This window comes from Colletotrichum navitas (assembly GCF_030913465.1).
Source record: "Colletotrichum navitas strain CBS 125086 chromosome Unknown LY79scaffold_23, whole genome shotgun sequence".
In the NCBI taxonomy this organism is placed as follows: domain Eukaryota; kingdom Fungi; phylum Ascomycota; class Sordariomycetes; order Glomerellales; family Glomerellaceae; genus Colletotrichum; species Colletotrichum navitas.
Genome location: NW_026850569.1, coordinates 400070 through 419048, shown reverse-complemented (window position 1 = coordinate 419048; position 18979 = coordinate 400070). Strand labels below are relative to the sequence as shown.

Sequence of the window (18979 nt, the reverse complement as noted above, 5' to 3'; positions counted from 1 at the left end):
GCCGGCGTCCGGGTGCCGAGGCCCCCAGGACGGAGCTGATAGGAGCAATGAAACGCCTTGGCCACACAACGTTCCAGTGGGCTAGGCCGTTGTTGGCATGTCCAGCCGCCGCGATTGGCTAGTCTTGAAGATATGCGATGGTTGATCCCCAAGATACAGGCCACAGCATGCACCCGACCGACAATCCCTAGGATACCTGACCCAACCGACAGGGTCTGGCTGGTCCGCCCTTCCCCGCACACCCACCCGACTGATCATGCATCGTGCGGCAAACATTGGCACTCCTCAACAGCTCCTCAACCAGGCCCAAGCCCCTTGGCTGCCGCTTCATGTGCACTAAGAAGCCGGACGGCGTTGGTTAGACCTGCATACCCGTGCATTACAAGGTCCGGATGGCAACCACCAGTGCTTGCGCGGCACACGAATACATGTCCCATGCATGATCAACCGTCTTTTTTACTCTCGGGACTGTATCCCAGCCCGTCTTCCCCTCGTCAGCCTACTGCTACGTGCCGCTGTCCTCGTGCCTTCATATCTCGATAGCTCGAGTTGATTAGCATGATTCTGAATAGTGTTGAGCCAAACTGAGCCAAACTCGCCATGCTCCATCATCCGTCCATGATGGGGCAGGCAACGTCCCTTTGGCAAGACCTGTGCTGTGCAGCTGCACGGTTATGCCGTGTTTAGATGATTCTGCGGCTTGCCTCAACATCCCGCTCTCGACGGCCGTCACGACCTCTCAGCAACCTGCAAGCTCATCCCACGCAAGGCCGCCTTGTCTCTCCGCAACCTCCGCCTTTCCCGTCGACCCAGCTTCCTGTCTCACCCTCCCTCTGGCCCAATGGCTGCTATTCCTTGTGCGTCTAGTGACACTTGCCTGACTACATAATCCCCGTCTCCTCTCCGCTCCCCACCGACCTTCCGTCTTCTTCTCCTTTTCCTGCTCTTCCATCGTTACACGCTTTGGATAGGTTCTCACCAACATACACACACATTGTTTGGCTTCCTACCAAGGCAAGGATCAGGATCAAAGTCCTTTCTGCATCGAGTGTACCTCGTCTCCAAGGCCCCAAGAACCGGGGGGCAGATCTCTGGACACGATCACAGCCGTCAGCTGTGCTTTGTTGCTAGACTGCTACTCATCGTCTCGACTACAATCAATTCCAGCTTTCACTCAAACACTTCTCACAAACCCCCTTTCCCTACTACCGTCATCTGACGCTCTGCCATTTAAACAAGAAATAACCATCAACCAAAGAAACCAATCCTCGCTCATCGCATATCGTGAAGACGACGTTGTCTCCCGCGCCTTGCTGACGACATCCTCTTGCACTCCCGAACCCTACAGACCCAGTCCAAAGACTTGACCCGTCGAAATCATTATTGATGTCGGTTGACCTTCGTACAAGCCTCAATTGCCTGCGCCACCCGTCCAGATTTATGCCCGTCTCGAGAACACAACTCTCGAGAGTACATACGGGCGATAGTATACAGAATTTAAGTACGTCGTCGCATCGGCATCGCCTTCCCAAGACAGGCAGGCCTCGGTACTAATGCTGGTCCAGATTCGTGAACAAGACAGGCCCCCTTAGAAAAGAAGCCCGTCATGGAGCACGTAAGCAAAAGCGTCACCCTCGTTGAACTCAAACGCTCCCTCGTGCCCCCGAAGTGGGAGGATACCGTGCGTGTCATTGGCATGTCGGAGTGCAAGGAGGCCGGCCTCTCGCTGGCCCATGCCTTTGCTGCTGATGATCTTAGCCAGTATCTTCTCGACGCCGATGACATGGCGAGCCTGTCGGCCGAGTCCAAATGGAAGCTGCATGTCGACATCATGGTCTACATTGCGGCCGCCCACTGCCTCAATGGCATAGTCACCACCATTGGTCCGGACCACGATGCTGTGGCGTTGTGGTGAGTTCTCTTCCCGTGTTTTACAACCGTCCCCAAACAAGGCCTTGTGTGTCTCGGCGACCCATCAACACCGAGGTACCCGGAAACCACCGGCCTAGCCCCAATGATGACAAGCGCGAGCTAACGCTAGATGGATTGTATAGGATGCCTCCTGGAAAGGACGCTGATGGGTGGTGGACCATCCTTCGGAGCGGTTTGTGGCGACTCTACTTTCAGCTCACGGTGGAGGCCAGGCGTCGTTACTACGATGAGCTGCTGCCTCTGCTTCATGACACCAAGCTCGAGGTCATGGGAGAGAGGGATAATGACTGCTACTACCTGGTCTACCTAGGGACCAAGCCCAACGCCCGGGGTAAGGGGTATGCGCGGAAGCTGCTTAACGACATGATTGAGAGGGTACGTTACTAGCTGGGAGTGTCACCCCTCTTGTTCTTTTTTCCCCTTTCTTTTTTGATAGGACATATCAACCGAGATGTGTGTCTGGCACAAACCAAGACCGGTATTTGACTAACACGCGCAGGCCGACATGGAAAACCGGGCCGTCTACCTCGAGTCCAGCTCTCTCGCCAACAATACGTACTACCGCAAGTTCGGGTTCGAGTACAAGCGCGAGATCCGACTGACCCGCGGGAACGCCCCCGTCAGCCTGTTCATCATGGTGCGCGAGCCGTGCCCGCGCGGCAAGGCGGGCGGCAAGACGGGCGGCCACACGTACTCGACCGTCGTCTCCAGCAACATCAAGATGCAGATCAACGCCGTGATGAAGGAGACGGTCCGGATCTGATGGTCGTACTGAGGATTTCTCCCCCTCCCCTGTCAGTCAGCTTTTTTGTCTTTTTTTTTGTCCCCGTTCTATGATGACACGCGGAAACTGGTGACGTGCTCGACATGCTCTGGGTTTCTTGTATCTGGTTTATTCTGCTATGCTGTCGTCTGGAAAGTCGTCTTTTCTTCGACGCGGAGTTCCTTCTGGGCCTGCTGCCTGTGTCTCCATGCTGACCACAGCTCAAGAATTCAACATAACCCCTCCTCCCCTCGATGGGCGTGTCGGGTTCAACACCCTTGGCTCAGACTCGGACTGACTTGTCTCTGTCGCAAGGGGTGGACGATGAAGTGCACTGCTTTTTAGTTTTCACTTTTTTTTTTTTTTCTCAGTTTATTTTGTCATTTGTGTTTCCCGCTTTCAGCTTGCTTGTATCTACCGACTAGCTCTAGCCGTTCATTAAAAAAAAAACAATGGCCGATTCCACTCATATCATTCGTATCAACAAGTTGCGGCCGTTCCACGCGCGCCTCCCCTTTTTCGCCCGTGTTGTGTGACAAACGCACCAGCTTCCTGCCGAGCTCTTTTGGCCCAGAGTCGATGAAGCCCTCCGATCCCCTTGAGGAGCCCTCACGGTTCCTTTTCTATTTTCTTCCCTCTCCTGCGCACGCTCCTTTTTCTTTACGACATGGCAAATTCGCCACCTCCCCCCTTTGCTTCCAAGACACCCCGTGATCCCTATTGTTGAGGCTAGTAGTCGAGGATGGCCCACGTCTCGTCGTCGATCGTCGTGTAAATCAGGCCTTGGCCGAGCAGCTCGTCGGAGGCGCCAATGACGTCGCGCACGCTGAGGCCAGCACCGCTCGAGATCTGATTAAGGTGGATGCCCTCGTTGCCGCCGGGGGAGTTGTTGATGAAGTTGAACATCTTTTGGGCGGCGGCCGAGCACCCCCTGAGCTTGCCGGCCTGGGCGGAGTTCCCGGCGGGACCGGTAGCGGCTCCGGCGCCGGCGCCGTACGAGTCGCCGCCGTCGACGAACATGCCGTCGCCGCCGGCAGCGGCACCACCGGAGGCGCCGTTGAGGGGGCCCTTGGCGAAGTAGAGGTGGACGTAGGTGGCCTCGAGGAGGTGGTAGTTGACCTCGTCGAAGTCGGTGACGGGGCGGATGAAGTGGGCGCCGACGTGGCGCTTGCCGTTGAAGGACTTGAGGCGGCCCCAGACGCGGACGTAGCCCTCGAGCTCGAGGTTGGCGTCGGCGTCGTCTTTCTTGTCCGTGTCGACCCACTTCTTGACCTCGATGAGGCCGGTGCCGTCGTCGAGCTTGAGGGTGATGTTTGTCGGCTGCGGAGAGATTTGGCGGATCTGGGCGACGAAGGTTACCTGTGGACGGCGGGGAGCCGGGGAGGTTAGCTGGATGCTTTTCTTTCTTTCCGTCTAGTTTTCTTATTCTTCATCATCATCATCTTCTTCTTGTTCCAGCCTCTAGCAAGCAAGCGGTTCGCCAGGAGGCGGGTAGGCTGATTGTCGGGGGTACGGGGGGAAGGGAGGACTGACTTGTGTGACGGTGGCGCCATCGATCTTGAAATCAGCGCCGGGGTATGCCTCCTCGGCGTCAATGATCTGCTTGATGGTGACAGGACGGAGAGACTCCTCGCTGTAGGCCTTGCCGCCGGCGCCCTGGCTGCCCTGCTGAGAGCCGCCGTAGACGAAGCCGCCGGCATCGTCGCCGCCCTGAGCGCCGTAGGCTGTTTTCGTGAAGCCGCCGTATGAAGCTGTTGCGCGCGACAGTTAGCTTGGATAACTGGTCCCCCTCCTCTTCCCCTCTCCCTCTCCCTCTTTTTTTTCATCATCTTTTTTTTTCCCCTTTTGTCGGGGATGGAAGGTAGGGAGAAGCGACGGAAACGTACTCATTGTTCCTTTGATATTTGAAGAAGTCCTTATGTCGGTCGTTTATCGCTGGGGCCGTGAAGTAAAACGGCGGGTTGCTTGAGAGGTAGGGCGGGATGGAGGGGGAGGGGGTTAGGCGGTGGAATGGTGATGGTTTTTGGACGAGACGCGTCTTTTTGCCAAGCGACGCGACGGGGAGTTTAATTGATGTGCACGCCTAATTACACGCCCACTGTGGAAAGCTGATGCCCCCGCGTTCAGACAATGGCTGGGCAGTCAGTGGACCGGGATGGCCAAGGTTACATAATCACAACGGTCTGCGTGTGGTCTGTGCAGGGCGACGTGGGTACCTCAGGTAACCTACCTGACCACTACCAAACTTGCACCCTGAAATCCATGTGAGTGAGTGAGCACCTTGCTTAACTACCTACCTAGCTAGTCACATACCTTTCAACTCGCTGCTGGCTGATCTGATAGCCCTTTCCCAGCAATACACGCGTCCAAATAAACCATGAATGCGTCCGTTACTGTGGTCTAATCATACAATATTTGCATATGCGTATGAGCCGTCCTACGATTTGTACGGATAATGGCCATGTGCGTAGGGCCGGTTCCATGTCGCCTAGAGACTCTCAAGACGTGCGACCAGCGGTTTTCCCGCTGTTGTCTCACTCAATGTTGTCAGCTATGTCTCCACAAACCTATTAAAAAGGGAGGGGAGGGGGGGGCTCACGGAATGCACATAGCTTCGGTTCTGAACCCAGGTCTGCCATGATGATTGCCATGATAAAATATTCCACGAGTTTCTCTCTCGATACCATTCGAAGATGGGTGTGGCAATTGTCACCACGCGCCGATTAGCCTCGGCTGAACTCCATTGCGGAGGCTCCCGCACCAGCAGCGCTGCGTCCCCACACCGCAGCGCCGGCATTGCGTTGCACCCACCAAATACTGGGGGGGGGAGCTCCTCCCGGGCGTGTTAGCTTGCTGCTTCTGACATGGTCGTTATCCATCCACCCACCCACCCATCCCAACTCACCCTCAAACTATATCTTCTTCCCTCTTCTGCTCTTCTTCCACAGCCATTGCGACTGCTCTTTCGTCATACACCAGCCAGCTTGCGTTTGCTCAAGCCACATTTGTTTCGTCTTCTGTCCTAGGTATATATTGTGACGCCATCCACAACCCACATTCGCTTATCGTCAACCTACATCACCGACAACCATCGTCACCGTACGAGGTGCACGTAAACCAACAACAGCCATTCCACGTCACACGTCACGCGACACCCCGAAACCGACTTCCACATGGCGCGATCCCAAACAGATACCCTGCCCGTCATCCCCTTGGCCCGTGGCACCATCCTCCTGCCCGGCGTCTCCCAGCGCATCCCCGTCACCGCCGCCCGTCCCGACATCCCCGCCCTCCTTGCCAACGTATACACCCGTGCCGCCACCGCCGCCCCGAACGAGCGCATCGACGCCGTTCCAATCGCTTGTGTTCCCGTCTCCTCCCCTTTCGTCGGCCCCAACGGTCAGCTTCTCATCCAAGATGCCGACCATATGGACGAGTCCCTCATCAAGGAGGTCAACCCCGGCACCGCCCGCAAGGCTGATCTCTTCAATTACGGCGTCGCCGCCCGTATCACCGGCATCGAGGGGAGGGGCACCGCCGAGTTCGCCCTTCGTGTAGAGGGCGTCGCCAGGATCCGTGTTGAAAAGATCACACAGGAGAGGCCGCACTTTGAGGCCAAAGTCAAGTACTTCTACGACCAAGGTGAACAGCGTCCCGATCTCTCTTCCCCAACACCCTCTCTCGCCCTACGCGTGCTAACATCTCTCCTAGTCGCCACGGATGCACAGATGCAAGAACTCTTCTCCCTCCTCAAACTGCGATCACGAGAACTCGTCACAATTCTCCGCATAGCCGCACTCCTCCCCAGAACCCCAGACAGCCCCGGCGGCTTGTCCCCCCTTTTGACCCGGAGGCTCGAGATATTCATCAACAAGAAGGAGCTCAACGACGCAGGCCTACTCGCCGACTTCATGGCCAACATTGTCGAGGCATCGTACGAGGAGAAGCTCGAGGTACTGGCCGCCCTCGACGTCAAGGTTCGCCTTGCCAAGGTCATTGAGCTGCTGGACCGCCAGGTCAGCGGTATCAAAAACAACTTCAAGATCACCACATTCACCAGCGTTCCTGTACAATTCCTCGACAAAATAAATGACAAGTCGTCCCGCCGCGTCGGATCAAACGGCACTCCGCCCAACTACCTATTCCAAAACCCCAACGGCGCCATGGGCCCCAACCAAGACGACGAACAGGAGCCCAACGAGCTGGAAGAGCTCAAGAAGAAGCTGGACAAGGCCAAGCTCCCGCCGGAAGCGGCCAAGATGGCCGACAGGGAAATCCGAAGGCTTAAGAAGATGATGCCCGGCAACCAAGAATACCAGGTCACCCGGACGTGGCTGGATGTGCTTGCTGAGATTCCTTGGTCTGTGACTACAGACGACAGACTGGGGCCCGACACGCTTGCCAGAGCCCGAAAGCAGTTGGACGAGGACCACTATGGCCTGGAAAAGGTCAAGAAAAGACTAGTCGAGTATCTGGCTGTGCTCAGGCTCAAGCAGTCCATTAACGACGACGTCGACGAGCAGATCAAGAAGGCAGAGCAGGAGGCGGTTCCTCCTAAATCCGAAAAGGAGGAAGAGTCCGGGAAGAAAGAGGCCGCCGACGCCGAGATGGAGGAGCGGACAAGGCTGTCCAACACCAGGATCGAGGTGCTTCGGTCGAAGCGAATGGTTGATAGGTCACCCATCATGCTCTTAGCCGGCCCTCCTGGTGTAGGCAAGACAAGTCTGGCCAGGTCTGTCGCCACAGCTCTCGGCCGCAAGTTCCATCGCATCTCGCTTGGTGGTGTCAGGGATGAAGCCGAGATTCGTGGTCATCGGCGGACCTACGTGGCGGCCATGCCTGGCCTGATTATTCAAGGCCTGAGAAAGGTCGGCGTGGCGAACCCTGTGTTCCTCCTCGACGAGATCGACAAGCTGGGCATGTCCAACCATCAAGGTGACCCATCCGCAGCCATGCTCGAGGTCCTGGATCCCGAACAGAACAACTCGTTCACGGACCACTACGTCGGCCTGCCCGTCGACCTGAGCAAGGTATTGTTCATCGCCACCGCCAACAGCCTGGACACCATTCCTGCCCCGCTTCTTGACAGGATGGAGACAATCTATCTGCCGGGCTACACGACCCTTGAAAAACGCCACATTGCAATGCAGCACCTTGTGCCCAAGCAGATCCGGGTCAACGGGCTCTCGGCGGACCAGATCAGCTTTGACAAAGAGGTCGTGTCCAAGATTATCGAGTCGTACACTCGTGAATCAGGGGTTCGCAACCTTGAGCGCGAGATTGGCTCCGTCTGCCGTGCCAAGGCTGTCGAGTTCGCCGAGGCCAAGGACGGGGGACGGCTTGAGACGTACAGGCCGCAACTGACGGCTGACGACATTGAAGAGATCCTGGGCATCGAAAAGTTTGAGGAGGAAATCGCCGAGAAGACGAGCAAGCCTGGCATCGTTACCGGTCTGGTGGCGTACAGCTCGGGCGGCAACGGCAGTATCCTGTTTATAGAGGTCGCCGACATGCCCGGCAACGGCAGCGTCCAGCTTACCGGCAAACTGGGAGACGTGCTTAAGGAGAGTGTGGAGGTCGCCCTCTCCTGGGTCAAGGCCCATGCGTATGAGCTGGGCTTGACGTCGGAGCCCAATGCCAACATCATGAAGGAGCGCAGCATCCACGTCCATTGCCCCTCGGGCTCCATTCCCAAAGATGGCCCCAGCAGTGGTATGGCGCAGGCGATTGCCCTCATTTCTCTCTTTTCCGGCAAGCCTGTGCCTCCTACAATGGCCATGACGGTAAGCATTCCTTCGGCGGCGAGACGGTTTGACTGTTTGAAAAGCCGGTACACTGACACAACGTGCCGTGACACAGGGCGAGATATCCTTGCGGGGCCGTGTCACTGCCGTCGGAGGCATCAAGGAGAAGCTCATCGGCGCCCTTCGGGCGGGCGTCAAGACGGTACTACTCCCCGCGCAGAATCGGAAGGATGTCAAAGATCTCCCCCAGGAGGTCAAGGACGGTTTGGAGATCCTCCATGTCAAGTAAGTCTAGTGCCCGGCCCCCATGCCTCGTGTACTCTGTTCTCTCGCTTGTTCAAGTCACACCCCTCTCAACCCCTCCTCCTCCCCTTCACAAGCAACCGCCCGCTCTCTCTGGCGTTGTGTCCCCCCGATGCTGTGCGACGCCGTCCAACTGCCCTCGAACCCCCGGTCCCGGGACCGCTCTTTCCAATGTGCCGTGCAACTGACATTTGTCTCACTCCAGTCACGTCTGGGAGGCCATCCGGCTTGTCTGGCCCGACTCCCAGTGGCCCGGTGCGGAGCCTTTCCCTCCCATCGAGAGCCGATTGTGAATCAAGTCAAACACTGCGTCGTGTGCTCTTGGCATGGGCACATCTGCGAGTGCTTGCTGTTTTCTTGTACAACTCATCTCAAACACCATCATCGACACCATGTGCCGGGGCAACCGCTTCTTACAACGAAAATGCATGTAACGAAAGGAGGGAGGGGGCAGCATCGCGCAAGGGATTAGGTCACGATTGGTTCGGCGTTTTAAGGTGTCTCGGGCGTGCGGGACGGGCGTCCAAGACATTGTTTGACACGCTTTGACGTGCAATGTGGTTTTCTGCCTGTACCTATGTAATCCGTACGGACCATTGACATGTTTCTGCTACGCCCTTGCCGTGCTGAGACAATGTGTCGCACATCACATTGTAGTGGACCAAGTCCGCGTACATTTCAGCCAGTTTTCTTTTTCCACGTTGCCATGTGCGTTGCCATGTGATGGGGTGCGAGTGGATGCCACGTCGTCGTCGTCGTCGCCGTCGTGGTGATCGTCTCCGCCATCGTCGCTCCCAGATGTCTGTTCAGGCCAGGCTCAGGTAAGGTCTCTCGACGGATGGAAACCGTATCGTCGGGATGGGGTAGACCGCCGCGGTGTGCTCGGGATATATGACGGCATCCCGAACACCGGCACAGGAAGGAAAGGGGGCTAGGCAACACGATTGGACGGACACGGGTGAGGGGAAGAGCGGGAGGTTCCCTGACAGGTTCCGTACGCCTGCCCATCACCATGATCCGCGTTCGTGGAAGGGAAAGGAGAGAGGGGGCTTTTGAAGGGGGTAGGGGGGGGACCTTCACCGCCCTGCCTAAGAACCGGGGCTTCGGGGCTCGGGATCTCGCCCGGGTGCCCTTATTACAGTTGCTACGGTGGCCTGCAGAACGAGATCCCCTAGCTGACTCTGAGAACCTCCCCCCCCCCCCCCCCCCCAAACCCAAACCCAAACCCAAACTATGCGTCTCCCGGCCGTCCAGAACGCACTGAAACCCCCCGTCGCGCCGATTTCTCCCCTATTCGCTTCCGTTATCATGGTCACTTGAACAATGAACAACAACAACAACAACAACAACAATGACAATGACTCGTGCCCCGCCCTCGAGGCCGCAAGGTCGTCATTCTCTCTCCGAGATTGGCCGAGCAGGAAGGGTAACAAGGGCCCAAAGAGGCGAGTCGGTCGCACCATCACGGACTCAACTGCCTGGTCTATCAAAAACACCGCTCACCTGTAGATGTGGGAGGATAGTTGCTCAAGAGGAAGGGGGAGGTGTGTGAGCGTCGACGACGGGACATATTCCCCTTACCGGCTGCGCCGACGCCGCCCGTCCTGATGGGCCATCCGAGAACCGTCAAAGCCTCGGGGAAATTGCGGCCTTTTTTTGAGACAACGGCGATTGCCGACACTTCAGCACCGAAATGGTCGCGGGCTGACGATGAAAGAGACGTCCAGCCTCTCGACCAAGGGTGTGTCTGTGTGCGTGTGTGTGTGTGTGTGTGTTTGTGTATGTGTATGTGTATGCGCGAGCGTGGGGAAGTTGTCCTAAGCATACCACGCCCCCCTCCCCATTCCCTATATTTTCATCTTCGTGTCACGACATGACTAGATCCTACTGGGGCTAGATAAGCGAGCGTCCTTGTCTCCCTGGCGGCTTGTGTCCGTTGCACGGAGAAAAGGGAAGGGGCATGTGCGACGGAGACTTCTTTCCCGCTCCCTCATATCGCCCCCCCCCCGCCCTCTATCTCTATCTATTGATTTCCCGCGAGATCTACCCAAGGTTCAGTAATACAAAGCACTATGCTGTCACAAAGGGTGGCTTGACGATGATATCGGAGGTAGGGGTGTCTAAAGTCCCCGAGTGACGGCTATTCAGCCCCCCCTGGCCCCCCTAGAGTAGATGGTCTAGAAGAGGGGTAGGTATCGCTTGGGGGATGCTTTGACACTATCGTATTGCTGGCAAGGTTGTGGACATTGGGGGAGGGAGGGGGACTGGCTGGCAGGCATTCGGCATTTCGACTTCGCATTTCTTCCGCCAACGAGCGAAGACTAAGGCAGCGCGGACATGCTCACAACGGCGCCCTACTGGCACTAGACGATATGCCGGCGGAAGTCAGTCGGGGGTGCCTTCGCATCCTGGTCCCCGGGGCTATTGGAACTAAGGAACGTGCCCCCGAAGGGGGGAGGGAGGGGCGGCCGGGAGCAGCCTCGCGCCGGCGCGGTCGGGACACCTCATCTTGTTGTTCTCCCCCGATATCCACGGCGCGACGAAACAGCGCGTTTGGATCAGCGTCGAGGGATAGATCGCCCGACTACAGAAGCCCGAGGCGGGGAGCCGTCGTGAAGCCGTCGTGGAGGCCGCTTATCGTGTCTTGGATGACGAGGGGGATCCAGCGCAGCTCGGACCGTCTCGATATCGAATCCGCAGGGCTCGATGTCGCTAGTATTGGCCTCGCCCGGGGCTAGCGGGAAAAAAAAAAAGGAAAAAAAAAAAGAAAGAAAAAAAGGCCATCGTGGCTGATTGCACCAATCTTGACAACGGCCGTGAACGTGTCGCCTAGCGTCATTCCATGAGCAACATCGCCTGCCCGTCCAGCATTGCGTCTCTTGCTGCGAAGCCAAAGGAAGGTGGCGGCAGGTAGTGGTTCTTTAAAATGACGGAATTTCTACCCGATGTCTAGTTTGCGCCCTAGTGGCAGATCCTGTAGCGTCTACTGACAAGCACGGCCATAGTCCCATGTGGTATGGGGGAAGAAAAAGCCAGTGCCTAGGTAATTGACTCTTCGTATTAGTTTTGTGTCTTATATGCCGCGGCTAAAAGGGATTATTGTCAGCCTTGTTGTTCAAAGCGTGGAGATATCCTAACTTGATGACGTCGGACTTGGGCATCTACCTCCATCCCCTTGATGAGCTCGCAGGACTGACTGGTCGCCTTCCAGCCCCGGCATCACAGTGAGTGCGGCACGAGGCCTGTTGGAGGGGGGAGGGGGGGGGGCTCAAGCAGCGGCAGGCAGGTCTGTATGGTCTGATCTCGAGGGCCGCGGCGGGCACAACCGCATCCGGGTCCTATCCGCTGTTCGACAAAATGCCTCACTCTGTCGAGATCATTGCTCGATGGAGACATCGTCCGGCGCGGTTCGCTGGCAAGACTTACCAATGGGATCAACTTGGAGTCCCGCCCAACTTTTCCTCTTAGTAGCTCCATTTCCATACCCCTCCCCTGTCTAGCTAGGCAGGTAGTAGGTGTGTAACTCGGGGCCTTTCCAGGACGACATGCCGGTGGCGACATCGCAAGAAATGATCAGGGTCACACAAATGCCGCTAATAGCCCAATGATCTCGAGAGAATTTATTGAAAACATTGAATCTAGAGTCGGCCGGACTTGTCTAACGTCGTATCGACGGCCGGGCGTGGGGAAAGGACTTGATGCCTCGCTACATCCCGTGCTTCATGACATTGACAGGTCCGGGTTTGCGACTGAGGTGCTGCCGCAAGAACGTACGAACATCCGTGTGTCTGCGGCAACGCAGGATCCTTTGGCAATCCGCCCGCAATCTCAATATGGTCCGATGTGACAACCCTGCAATCGATCATGAAGGGGGGGTTAGCTTGATAAAGCAGGGCGCTTCATTTCATCCTGCCAGGAAATGGGATGAACCCCCAAGAGGGTGGCAACATGCGTGGGCAGGGCGGCAAAGAGCCAACCGGCCGGGCTGTCACGTCTCCAAGATCCAGTTCCACCAAGCTTTCCCTGCAGTAGCTGCAGCTGCCGAGCAGGTAGATTGTAATATGTGCGTACGAATATCCAGGTACAGGACCTGTTCAAACCGGGGGGGGGGGGGGGGGGGGGGGGGATTGTTGGACCTGTCGCTGCTGCCAGCGTCTCTTCGGCGGCTCGGGATGAAACCTGTCACCCCGAACCAGGATTCAGAGGTTCGTCCGATGTCTTCCGGGAATCGAATTTCACTTCCCGCCGGGCCTGTGGCTGGCTTCCTGCGACCAAATACCAGAAGCCAGATGCGGTCGTCAGGTTGGTGGAGCCGCAACAGGCCTGCGTGACAACCCCACCGCCAAAGCGCGCGGGATGAGATAATAAAATCACCGGTCGAATACTGATACAAGTAGACACATCGTGTACAGGCCCTGAAGTGGTGGTTAGAGAGCACCGGATCTTGGCGTCGGCGTCGGCGTCGGCGTCGGCGTTGGTGGCTGGCTGACAGTGTTTGACAGGACCAGACAGAGCCTCTAGAACCCGCGAGCTCAGCAGTCTGGACCAATTGGTGAAGCCGTCGATTGTCGATTTGGGGCACAACCTTCCCGGTGATCGGGAGCCTGCTTGCGTCCCGTGGCCGCTCTCTAACGCTGGTTGATATGATGCTGCGTAGCACCTGGTGTTATCACCGGGGGGAATATCAGATATAGGGGTCCGGGACTTGGGATTCCGCTGCAGGACAGCAAGCATGACGATCGGCCCAAAGCACACTACCCTGGAGCCCACAGACAGACATGAGGGGCCATTCGGTACCGGCCTCTCCTCCGCCATCCCCTGCCTATATCGCCCAATTTTGAATTCGTCCCATCTTGTCAACCAACCACTCTGACATGGATGTCGTCGCCTAAAACCCAACGGAGGATTCCGAACTGATTCAGCCAGTGGGAATCGTTCCCATTCTCAACAGCGTGTGTCTTTTGAGCTTCCAAGGCGGACTAATCGAACCAACCCAATTCAGAAAATGCCTCGGGCTTTAGTGGTGTAGTGTATTGTAGACAGGGCTTGGTATGCTAGTTCTCTGGCAGTCTCAAACTTCATCACCGCCGCAAGCCCGGGAAATCCTAAGAGGGGGGGGAGGGGTTCCCGGCGAGGACGATCTACGGTCGACAAAGGAGGGCCGTGCGAAACCGTCCCTGTTCCCAGCTGGCTGGTACCGTCGAGGATTGCTCCTGTACGATTCGGATTAGGCCAACGCCCCCTTCGGCAGCGTCGCCCGTGAATGGAACGCAGCTGCGCCTACTGGGTGCTTATTCGTAGGGCATCTGACATCAGCCTGAACGGCAGCGACATGCGGGCGGTGTCAAGCTCCTTGCATTTCCTTTCGATTGCGCAACGTATAGTGTTACAGCAATGACGCGACTGGGCTGCTGAAGGTTTGTACCTCGCGCGGCCCAGACCCGACTTGCGGCGTTGCGAAGCATCGCGCGCCAGCTTCCCAGCACTTGTCCGTTTGGGCCAGGTCTTGGAATCACGGCGCTAAGGACGGATTTGGCCGCCCCGCGAGGTATCCAGACGTGTCATTCGATCCCAGATCCAGAGGGTGGCTATTGATGCCGCGACAAATTCTCCGGCTGGTTGCATCGAGGAATCGCATGAAACTGGCTCGGTTGACGCTTGCCCTGCTCTTATGCGCAGGCAGACAAGGACGGGTTGGTTGGCGGCCATGACGGATCACAAAGAGGCCCGTGAGAAAGGATGACATGCCCCGTCCGAGCTGTCACGTTCCTGGCATGCATGGCCGTCTGACCACCCCTGGCAACTTTGTACCAGCGATATCACGCGCGTGCCGCGTGGCCGAGTGCTTTGAAAGGCCGGGAGCCGGGGGTCCAGGGCAAGAGGAAAGATGCGGCCCACGATGGAGACGAGGACGGACGACACCGGGGCTCATATGGGCTACTTGACTCAAGACGACTAGCGGTCAGCGAAATCGAGAATGACACTGGCGAGGCAATTGCCATATTTGATGTGTTGCATGGCGCCGGCGTAAGCTTGCTTTGAGAGTCACCGCTTGCCAAAGTATGCGTACCGCCGACTGCTGCGTATGGGGTGGGTGGCCCTCCGAGGAACACGCATACTATGTAGGTAGGTAGCAAGCAGAACAGGCGTCGAATACCATGTCAGATACTAAACCGTGATGGATCGAGTCTGGGAAGTCGGGCCAGATTCACAGTTTGGTGTTCTGCCGAGAGCGTGATCCAGCCCTGCTGTCCAAGCAGGAAATAGACATGGGCGACTGGTTCATCTCGAGTGACCGAAAAAGGCCGATCTGCAACTCACAGCCTGCACTTGTCCAGATGTGTCTGTCTGACTACCCGCCTTCCCCCGCCCGCCATTTTATCGTGCGTGGCTGCCACGGCAGACTCGTAATTAGACCGCTCGGGGGTTGGCTACAACCGAAATGGGCAGGCTTCTTGTGGCGTGGTTAATAAAGAAGGCCTTGGGTAGTTCCTTGTTTCTTCCCACGACTGCAAATCGGGGCATGCACGACCCTGTCGTGAATCGAATGTCCACCGCTTCCCAACGGCCATGCATCAACGGTATTTTGTTGGTCAGTAGAGGCGGGCGCATCGTCAACAGGCTAGGAGAGAGGACGCCACTGATCAGCGTTCCTGCTTTGGCACGGAGAAGGTAAACCCTAACACGACACGGGTGAGCCTTGACAACGATCGTCGGAGGCTGCGACTCATTATGCCGCAGGTCGGAGAAATCGGCCGACGGAGAAAAAAAAAAAGAAAAAGAGAGAGAGAGACAGAGAGATGGGATGACAAGTTTGACATGGGGACTCGTCGGACCGTCAAGCAAGGGTCGGGGATCGTTGGGGCTGGAGTATCTCTCCGTGCGAATACCTGGGCCTTGACTACTGGCCTCGTTCGTTCGCCCTTGACCCGCGCAGCTGGGTTGGCTTTGCTGGAAGCTGGGGATCCGATGGGGGGAGGGGGGGGTGTCATCGGTATGAATGAGCCTGGACCAACCTAGGTACCGAGGCACGAAGGTACGAGTGCAAGGCGGTCCCTCGTAAGGTCGCACAGGTTCCGTACTCCGTACACAATGACCACTGGACCTTTGCACTGACTGATGGGCGTGGGGATCGAGGTCGGTGACGGAGACGGGGCCGTCCCAGGTGCGTGGCAGACTGACTGGGCTGACAAACAGTGATTGATTGATTGATTGATTGATTGCAGGATGTGCGTTCGGGTAGACTAGTACATGGCACTGTAGGTAGCCCCCGGCCATGCAGATACTTCAGGACTCGGCCGAGTGGTGCTTGTTAGGAATTCAGGTGAGGTGGAGAAAGTTGGGGAGATGGTGCCGGGGAGGTGCCTTGGTTGCCTTGGTTGCATCTGGTTTGCTTGTCGCTTGCCGTGTGTCGGTAGCAGAGAAGCATCCAGTCCCGAGAGGATTTTCAGGCTGGAAAGCATGTGAAGTGACATTGGGAGAGGAGACGCAATGTAAGCCTCGTGTGCTTAGTAGTATGTCTGCGACGAAGGGCCATGTGGATTTGGGGCGACATGGAAGCAGGGGGGGGCGGGAAGTGTGTGAGGACAATTCCACGCGTTGGACAATCATGTCGAGATAGCCAACAAATACGCTTTCTCTGTACCAAGCAAGCAAGCGAGCAAGCATGCGCAATGTGAAATGTGACCAGTATTGCATTACCTCGCCGCCGCCGCCTCTCCCTAGGGAATGTAGGGATTACCTGTACGGTACGTGTAGATGTCCATCATATCAATGAGTATCCGTACTTGCGTAATAGTGCTTTGGTGCTGCAATGGCGGGCAAGATGGATGCAGCTCGTCTGAAGGGTTCTGCCCCGGTCCGGCGTAAAATTGAGCCCCGAGACATACCCAGCAAGCAAACGGGTCTCGGGTGTTTCCTTCGGAGCATTTCATCAAAGTTGGATGAGGATGCTCGAGGCGCAGAGGGAAGAACCCGAGGTAATTCTGCATCCACAAAGCCTGCCATTGCGGGTCCGTTTTGATCGTGCCATGGCCCGAGGTGACGTTAGTGCGGATACGGAAGCTCTCGGCTCGAGACCTGCCAAGCAAGGGTGTGTCTATCTGTCGTCCATGGGTATCTTGCGGTCGCTTGGCCATGGTTGGTAACGAACACGAAGACGGAGATAGCAAGGCATAAAAGAGGAATCCACAAGGAAAAGGCTTGCTGCGTAGATACCTTGGATAGGCAGATAGATGCCTAGGTGTGTAGGTAGCCACGAATACTTTGTACGCAGCGAACGTTGATGTCCAGGGAGAGAGAGTACGAGTCTGGGTGTGCGCACCAAGGGTATCCGTTTATTGGAAAGTGGCCGGCAAGCTGCACGCCCCTGCCGTGTTCCCCATGTGCAGGGGATCCGGTGTGATAATCCATGGAGAGAGAAGGGAATAAAAAGGAAAAAAAGAAAAGAGGAAAACCAAAACTGAGAGGGAAAACGAAGAAAAAGAGCAGAGACTAATCGACGACGCCGCTGTCTTCAACGCCAGGAACAAGAACAGGAACAGAGAACTGCGGGAATGAGAAGAAGCAGGCGCTCAGGCGCCGTTGCAGCTTCCCGTTTTGGATGGTGGCGGGATATACCTAGCCTTCTCGTTAGTACGTACTGTACGTACTATGCATGTAACTACATGCCTACAATAGGTAGTAGGTAGGTACGGATACTTTTCATGAACTTCCCCTTCCCTACGAAGTAGGTAGATACGCGGAAGGATGCAGGGCAGATAGGTACCTTCCTTCACAAGGAGGCTGCGAACATGTTGATATCGGGATAGCACCTGCGTATCTCATTGCGCTTGCCTTCATCCACCGAGTTCCAATGTACCGTAGAGTTATAATGTAGGTAACTATGTAGGCAGGCGCGATCGGGCACTGATTGACATGAATAGTAAGGTGGGCAGGCGCGTTCAGGCGAGCCTGCTTGTCCATTTCATCATCGTATCCCATAATGATTGTCTCGAGCAATTTTTCTCACTCTCTCTCTGCCTCGTCACCCAACTTCACCATACGCCATTGCGGATTACAGGACCATGGAGCACGTTGCATGTTAATTCTTATCCGAACCAAGCTTGTCATCAGCAGATGATTTTCCCCCCTTCTTTCCCACTCTCATGGATTCTCATCACCACCTACCTAGACCAGTGTACCCATCGAATCGGGTGGGTCGGGTCGTCCATCGTCCATCGTCAGCCACCACTTGGTCAATCGTCAATCCACTCACCAAACACCGCCAAATCGCTCCCACATGATAAACGTTGCCCATGATGCTGCCGAGGTCAACCTTTGTGGGTTCCTTACCCGACGTCCAAACACAGCCACCGGCCCAGACCAAGGCCAAGACTGCGATCCGATTGTCCTCCTCGCCTAGACGGGAATCCTACCGAACGCCGCCCTTCGTCGACTCGGCTTCGCTGCCAGAATCCATTCCTCTATGGTCTGGCCTGTGCACACTGCCCGATGCTAGGCGAGCCGTCCACACGGGAACGGACGTCACCTCGAGGCGCCAATGTTCGTTCCCTCAACCCTCCATTGTCGACACCCGCCGCCATGCTCTGTTCCTCGTCGACCTTCAGACTACAACCAGGCTGCACCCTCTTCTGGTAATTGCCCTGCTGTAGGCATAGACCCAGCAGCTATCGAGTGGACACTGGCGGCACTTCCGACTGACTGTTTTGCATATAGGGAAGGGCGGCAATAATAATAATCACAACAATAACACTTCAGGTCCGAGGCAACGAAACCACAGCTCAGGGTCCATGGCCCTCGCTCTCGGAGCATCTGGCTTCTTTGTGATTCTATTTCCGTACCACCTCACATCGTGCCCCTCCAACCAGCCTCGTTTCTTCATCGTCGTCGGGGGGTTGACTCAGTCGCTCTCCATCTCGAGGCTTGGGAGCAACGTGTGCAGAGCCGCCCATCCCCTGGATTATATTAATCAAAATTAATACAGCGGCTTGAGCCACGGAAGCTGAACGGGGTTGCGACCCGTGTCTTCTTGCAACTTCTTCCCCAGCAGCGTCGCAATGAACCGCGCCGCCCAGACACACCCCGCAGCTTGACGACCGCGCCAAGAGGTTCCTTGCCCTTTCGGACTCCCCCCTGCCCCTCCGTCCCTTCACCAAGCCAGCTCAGGAGGGGTGATCCTTGACCTGGCCGCCAGAATCCGAGCGGATCGAGAGTCCACTGATACCCACCGAAACTG

At 56.6% G+C, this 18979-nt stretch overlaps 7 protein-coding genes across 7 annotated transcripts; 5 read left to right on the top strand and 2 right to left on the bottom strand.

Annotated features, from left to right (window-relative positions):
• The first annotated feature begins 279 nt into the window (after positions 1-279).
• Positions 280-934, top strand: LY79DRAFT_551170 (uncharacterized protein). Its single transcript, XM_060557618.1, has one exon. The coding sequence runs from the start codon at positions 675-677 to the stop codon at positions 879-881; it is 207 nt and encodes a 68-aa protein (XP_060415145.1). The 5' UTR covers positions 280-674; the 3' UTR covers positions 882-934.
• Positions 935-1606: 672 nt separating this feature from the next.
• On the top strand, positions 1607-2695 carry LY79DRAFT_579088 (acetyltransferase; the record flags this gene model as incomplete). Its single annotated transcript, XM_060560000.1, has 3 exons — positions 1607-1911; positions 2055-2307; positions 2432-2695. 3 exons carry the CDS (start codon positions 1607-1609, stop codon positions 2693-2695), a joined length of 822 nt encoding a protein of 273 aa, XP_060415144.1.
• A 463-nt stretch (positions 2696-3158) lies between these two features.
• On the bottom strand, positions 3159-4585 carry LY79DRAFT_685034 (uncharacterized protein; the record flags this gene model as incomplete). Its single annotated transcript, XM_060564639.1, has 3 exons — positions 3159-4054; positions 4229-4446; positions 4582-4585. The coding sequence occupies 3 exons, from the start codon at positions 4583-4585 to the stop codon at positions 3425-3427; spliced, it is 852 nt and encodes a 283-aa protein (XP_060415143.1). The 3' UTR covers positions 3159-3424.
• Positions 4586-5868: 1283 nt separating this feature from the next.
• On the top strand, positions 5869-9035 carry LY79DRAFT_513675 (ATP-dependent protease La; the record flags this gene model as incomplete). The annotated part of the gene is made up of 4 exons (XM_060554520.1): positions 5869-6337; positions 6407-8478; positions 8555-8724; positions 8948-9035. 4 exons carry the CDS (start codon positions 5869-5871, stop codon positions 9033-9035), a joined length of 2799 nt encoding a protein of 932 aa, XP_060415142.1.
• Positions 9036-12893: 3858 nt separating this feature from the next.
• On the bottom strand, positions 12894-13888 carry LY79DRAFT_551157 (uncharacterized protein). Its single transcript, XM_060557617.1, has one exon. The coding sequence runs from the start codon at positions 13555-13557 to the stop codon at positions 12925-12927; it is 633 nt and encodes a 210-aa protein (XP_060415141.1). The 5' UTR covers positions 13558-13888; the 3' UTR covers positions 12894-12924.
• A 966-nt stretch (positions 13889-14854) lies between these two features.
• Positions 14855-15689, top strand: LY79DRAFT_551153 (uncharacterized protein). The gene has a single exon (XM_060557616.1). It carries the CDS (start codon positions 15185-15187, stop codon positions 15416-15418), a length of 234 nt encoding a protein of 77 aa, XP_060415140.1. The 5' UTR covers positions 14855-15184; the 3' UTR covers positions 15419-15689.
• Positions 15690-17881: 2192 nt separating this feature from the next.
• Positions 17882-18855, top strand: LY79DRAFT_172606 (uncharacterized protein). Its single transcript, XM_060551231.1, has 2 exons — positions 17882-18377; positions 18465-18855. Exons 1-2 carry the CDS (start codon positions 18039-18041, stop codon positions 18720-18722), a joined length of 597 nt encoding a protein of 198 aa, XP_060415139.1. The 5' UTR covers positions 17882-18038; the 3' UTR covers positions 18723-18855.
• Positions 18856-18979: the final 124 nt, after the last annotated feature.

What these genes read in the sequence shown, in the direction of transcription:
- LY79DRAFT_172606 (XM_060551231.1), top strand. Translation starts at nt 18,039, where the DNA reads ATGATGCTGCCGAGGTCAACCTTTGTGGGTTCCTTACCCGACGTCCAA. An exon ending in CCAGGCTGCACCCTCTTCTG is followed by an intron (nt 18,378 to 18,464) that starts GTAATTGCCCTG and finishes CATATAGGGAAG; the next exon opens with GGCGGCAATAATAATAATCA.
- LY79DRAFT_551170 (XM_060557618.1), top strand. Translation starts at nt 675, where the DNA reads ATGCCGTGTTTAGATGATTCTGCGGCTTGCCTCAACATCCCGCTCTCG.
- LY79DRAFT_551153 (XM_060557616.1), top strand. Translation starts at nt 15,185, where the DNA reads ATGGGCAGGCTTCTTGTGGCGTGGTTAATAAAGAAGGCCTTGGGTAGT.
- LY79DRAFT_551157 (XM_060557617.1), bottom strand. Translation starts at nt 13,557, where the DNA reads ATGGCGGAGGAGAGGCCGGTACCGAATGGCCCCTCATGTCTGTCTGTG.